The 5994-nt window shown below is 27.4% G+C and overlaps 1 protein-coding gene across 1 annotated transcript; it reads right to left on the bottom strand.

Annotated features, from left to right (window-relative positions):
• Nucleotides 1-855: 855 nt before the first annotated feature.
• On the bottom strand, nucleotides 856-2099 carry LOC127120106 (uncharacterized). Its single transcript, XM_051050486.1, has 3 exons — nucleotides 1884-2099; nucleotides 1751-1805; nucleotides 856-1326 (listed from the first exon to the last, which is right to left on the bottom strand). The coding sequence occupies exons 1-3, from the start codon at nucleotides 1970-1972 to the stop codon at nucleotides 1192-1194; spliced, it is 279 nt and encodes a 92-aa protein (XP_050906443.1). The 5' UTR covers nucleotides 1973-2099; the 3' UTR covers nucleotides 856-1191.
• Between the last annotated feature and the right edge of the window lie 3895 nt (nucleotides 2100-5994).

Below are 5994 nucleotides of genomic sequence, written 5' to 3' on the forward strand. Positions count from 1 at the left end.
TTTTACACAACTATATATGAAATATCTTGAATCATTTTTCCCTTCCTCGGTTTAGCTGATTACAAACTAAGTTGTTGGTAGGTCGTTTGTGTAAAACGTTAGAAGGGAATGAAGATGTTAAGTTATAGTCAAGTTGTCAATATAAGATTTACTAGTCAAATAACTTCACTATAGTTTTTCTTTGGTGAATTACTGTAGTGTTTTCTATCACCATGCAAACAAAATGACACAGGTATGTTAGCTTTAATTATCAGCTTGGACAAAAACAGAGAACTTGCCTTTGTAGTTTTGTAAATGACATAAGAAAAACTTTCAGAAATTGTGAAAACATGATAAGATTATTTGATTTGAGGCCATAAATTTGAACTAGCTCAAATTGGAAACTGTTTAAAATATGGGGGAATTTGATGTTTAAATAAAAAGAGAAAACAAATAGACAGGTAGGTAAGCAGTAAAACTCAAGTCAAGCCACCAGATCAGCCCTCATTGAGGCAGACCATTGCTTTCAAGTGCAAGAAAGGCTATCTTGTATGTTCTAACCTTCAATCGTTCTCATTCTTGTTCATAAAGTCACAATATATGACATTTAGCTTGATTGTCAGCAAGCAATAAGAGAGTCAGTTTTGGTCCCAAATCGATACTCGGATTGGTGAACTAAAAGACAGTAAAGAAGTTATCGGCATGAGATCCAAGGTTCAAAATCTGAAAACTAACATAATCACTAACTTACCAACATTTGCTTCTAAAAATAAAGTTTGTTTTGCAGAGCTATTACCCAAACCCCTAATATACAAAGAGCCTTATCTTTATCTTCTATAGAAGTATTATGTATCACTACCAACGGACAAAAATGTATGAAGTTTAAACTTCGAATCATCGTTAAGTTAAAGAGAGAGGTCCAAGAGATACAAATCAGTCACTCAGCTTGGATAAAATATTCAACCAGTGAAGGGGAAGGGGAAACTGAGATTTATTTTCATAAATATTTTCAAAGAAGGAAGAATCATACTTCAGTCCTCCTGGGAGTGTTAAAAGATAACTTCTCTGTCACACACAATTCTATCAACAGCGTGTTCACAGAGAATTTGATCATTATGTGGAGAAAGAGACGCGAGGAAGAGTGAGGGGAGGGCAACATAATCCCTGTGAAACTAAATATCAAACCATAAGCGTCTCACACAGATCATCCTCTTAGGAACTTCTTCCCTTATCATCTTCATTTCCTGCATATAAATTGGCATCATTATCTGGTTTTGATGCATCTTCATCTTCTTCCTCAAGTATCTTCCCATCTCTTGGAACCAAGCAAGGTATCCCATTCTTTATCTAACAGGTAGACATAAGAAAATGTAACATAAGTCAGCACTAAAACTAGATGCATATTTGATTTAGGGAATGGGTTTATGTTTAGAAAGATTATGTTTGAATTGATGGAATAGATCGGAGCGGAGCACAATAGAACAGAACAGCCGAATGGAATATAAATTCCACTCTATTGTTTGGGTATTTTATTAATAATACCTCATTTCATTGCATACACCCCAAATCAGATGAAATAAAAAATGGAGGATTCCATGGAACGAGATATAATGAATTTCATCATGTTACATTCCACTTCATTCATTATTTGCAAATCCAAACAATAGAATCTCATTATTTACCACTCCATTACATTCCATACCACCAATCCAAATACCCTAAACCCATTTATTTAACAAAATTTCATTATAACGAAGATGATAGAACTGACGGGAAATGAAACGGCAATAGCATCACTGATAAGGGAATTTGATTCCTCGCAAACCCTAAAAAGATGTTGAATTTGATTAGGGTTTTGCAGTTAGTTAGTAAAATTGAAAAGAAATTGAAAGTGAGGTACCTACCTGAGGGGTTGTTTGGAGAGAGGACAAACGAGGAAATCGGAGAGTAGTGTCGCCGCTTTTTGCATAACCTCTTTGCTTACTTTCACCATTTCACTTCAATCTGTCACTCTAACAGAGCTACACTATCTACTTCTTCCCTTCCCGTAATGGATCTTCTGCAAATTCATTCAATTTTAAGTTTATGGAGCTGAATTGGATTTCAGATTTTTAAAATATTTTTTTATAATAAAATACTTTTATGGTCTTCAATTAAAAATTTTCATAATTTTTAAAAAATTATTATTTAAAATCTATATATTTTATATAATAGATTTGTAAATAAAATAACACTCTAATAAAATGTGGAGGTCAAGTGTATCAGGTTACAAAAATTTATTACTGTTATAATTAACAAATGTATATGTATACTTGAGGTTATCTCCATTGCTTATTTCATCAACTTGTCAATAAATGTATTATCTTTCAATTTGATTTAAAAATTAATAATATAATAAATTAATTTATATTAAAAGAACAAATTACATTATTCAATATTTTTCAAACTTTCTACAATACATTATAAATATCTCACCCTTTGACTGACAGAATTTGATTTAATGTTTGTTGATCTTCGATCACACACTTCATCTTTTACCAATTCATTCTACAAAGTTAATACTTTGAAGAATAAACTAGTAAAAAAGAAATTGTTTATTGAAGACCTACAAACATTAAATCAAATTATATACGTCAAAGAGCGAGATATGGATAATGGGCGGAAGAAATCTCGTAAAATATTGATTAATGTAAATTATTTTCTAATATAACCTAATTTTCATATTATTAATTTCTAATTCAATTCGAAATGTTATATATTAAAATTAAGGATTGGTAAAACACTTAAATCATATACGATATAATAAACTCGTCTTCTAGAAACATGTAGAATGAGCAACATGATAACTGCAATGTAAAGTAATAACATTATCAATATCATAAACAAAAGTGTCGCACCTCGAAAAATGAGAACACGACTTAAGCGAAGCGCAATCGCACGCATGATGGACTGAATAGAGTCGCCACCGAACTTTATTTATTCCTAAAAAGGAAAGGGGAAATATCGATAAAACCCAGGAAAGAACGACAATGATTATGGTCGTCGCAACCAATATCAGGGTTCAATAGTCGATTACGCAAGGGGAAGGTATTAGCACCCCCACGTCCGTTGTACTCAACGGGAACCATTAGATTAATTGTGCGCATTAGTGTTAGCTTGAAATGTTAGACTTCTGGAGTTATTATGTGGGAAAGAATAGAAGAGAGAAGAATATTTTTGGATTTTTGCAACGAAGGGGAAGAAACTTAAGTTTTATATTAATTGGCCTGACAAGATTTCGCAATTCTGCTCCTACGTATCTCAATAGAGAACTCAAGGCTTACGTAGTTCTAGGTATTAAAATTTTGTTTGTTGGTCGATTTTAGCGAAAATTATATTGTATTAATCGACGAAAAACATTGTTTTACCCAAAACAGATGAGGAGCGGGCGTATACCACACATCAAATGGATTTACGAATCAACATTCGAAAAAATGTCACTTATCTCAACTCAACAATTGTGGACGAAGCATTTCTTTACATCACTTTAAGACAAAATGTCTTTCTTTTATGAAAAGGTTTTAAGATCAATCGCACGACGGAAAAAAAAAGTTTGATACGTTGGATGTATTTTATAGATGAATGATAAATGTTTGATGAGAACGAGACTTAAGTCTCAGAATCAATCAATTGGGATTCCACCGGAATGCTAGATTTCAATGGTCCTTTTTCATTCAAATTAAATAAAATTGTTTGATGGACAACGAATGCTTGATAATAATCAATTGTTCGAAGAGTTGCGGCAGAATGTTTGATCCCAACGGCCCTTATTTTGTCCAAGTTAATTAAAGTGTTTTAGGGACGAAAAAAAAGAATGAATGGTTAACCCAAAACGCGAGGCTCATGACCGACCATTCGAGGGTTCCCACCGGAATGCTAGATTTCAATGGTCCTCTTCTTTCGAGTTATTTGAAAAAAAAGGTTTTAATATTTTAACTTAAATAATAAAGCGTTTGAATAAAGATAAGAAACAAATAAATCCGATTAAAAGGTATAACTTGGGGTATGATCAAAGTTTGAGAAATTAGTCATAAGTATTTTATTCTATTAATTAATCAACATCATTACTAGATATTTATTTAATTATTTATTCGTAATATTCTACCAATAATGAATAAAACTACAAAGAAAACGATATTATTTGAAAATAATAATTCTATAGTTATTCAAACATTTAGAGAAAATAGCAAGAAATAAAGTTGGAGAAAAATACAATTATATATTTTTTTCATGTCTAGGAAAATAAAGTGAGAAAATAAGACCAACTTAATAGTAGACATATGCATATTATTAAAAAGGTCTGATAATTAAATATATTTTTTTATTCTCTTTAAAAAAAATCCAACTAAAATAATAACAAAAGAAAATAAATTAAACATAACTCTTTATTTTTTTCTCTAACATAATCTAAAAATAATAATAAAAATAACTAAATTAACTTTTTTAATATCTTTATGACATAATTTGAAATAATAATGAAAATAACTAAATTAATTTTTTTAAAATATTCTTATAACACAATATAAAAATAATAATGAAAATAGCTAAATTAACTTTTTTAAAAATATTTTCTATAACATTATCTAAAACTAAAATAAAATAAATGGTAAATTTATTTTTTGAAATTTTGTATGACATGATCTAAAATTAAAAGAAAATAAATATTAAACTTATCTTTCGAAATTTTATGACATGATCTAAAATTAAAAGAAAATAAATGGTAAATTTATTTTTGGAATTTTTTGACATAATTTAAAAGAAAATAAATTGTAAGCACCATTTTAATGATATTTTATGATATAATCTAAAATTTAAAAAAAATGATAAACTTATTTTTTATGATTAATTTTTTTATTTATGACATAGTCTAATAATAAAATAAAATACATGTGTTTAGTTTTTGTTTTTATGACATAATCTAATAATAATAATAAAAATAACTAAAATAGCTTTTTTTTAATTATTTTTTATAACATAATCTAAAATACAAGAAAATAAATAAATTAACTTTAAAAAAATAAAATTATAACATAATCTAGAATATAAGAAAATAAATAAGTTAACCTTTTTTAAATTTCTTATACCATAATCTAGAATACAAGAAAATAACTAAATTTACTTAAAAAAAATTCTTTTATAACATAATCTAAAACACTAGAAAATTAAATGGAAAACTCTTATGTATTTATTTATTTTTATTTTAAAAGAGATATAAAGAAAAAAAAGTTCAAGTTTTTACTAATATTCATCTTATTTGGTGGTTTAAGAAAAAGAAGCTCAAAAGTATAGTTTTAATGAAAAGTTGATTCTATTTTTATTTATTTTCTATATTTGTTATCCTTTTTTTATTCTTTTTAAAAAAAATACTAGGATTAAACTAAAAATAAAATAAATAGAAATAATAAGTTTATTTAAATGTTTTAAGAAATAAAAGAAAAGAATGAACGGTTAACCCAAAATGTGTTGCTCATTCGAGAGTTCCATCGGAATGCTAGATTTCAATGGTCCTCTTCTTTCGTGTTATTTTACGAGAGAAAGGTTTTAAACATATCACTTAAATGATAAGACAATTTAAGTTGGGCCACAGAACAATTTAATCGGATACTTAAAAAAAACTTGGTGTTGGACCAAGATTTCTTATTTTACTTACTTTAATATAATTAATTATTTAATTTTGCAACAAGTAAATAAATAAATAGCAAAACAAATAATTTAAAATAATTGAAAGTAATCATGAAAAACTGCGTAGAAAATATTCATATTAATCGATTTAATAATAGTGATCAATCATTTAATTAATAAAGACCAAAATAACAATAAAAAAATAATTAAAAAATAATTAGTATAAAATAAAAGGGTACAAAAGGAAAAAAGAAAAAAATCCTTTTTAATTCATATTATTATCATTTTATAACCTTTATTAGATAATATATAAAAAAAACTGTTAATGTCTAAAAAATATGAAAAATGAGCTTG

The sequence above is a fragment of the Lathyrus oleraceus genome, chromosome 2, assembly GCF_024323335.1.
Source record: "Lathyrus oleraceus cultivar Zhongwan6 chromosome 2, CAAS_Psat_ZW6_1.0, whole genome shotgun sequence".
Lineage (NCBI taxonomy): Eukaryota > Viridiplantae > Streptophyta > Magnoliopsida > Fabales > Fabaceae > Lathyrus > Lathyrus oleraceus.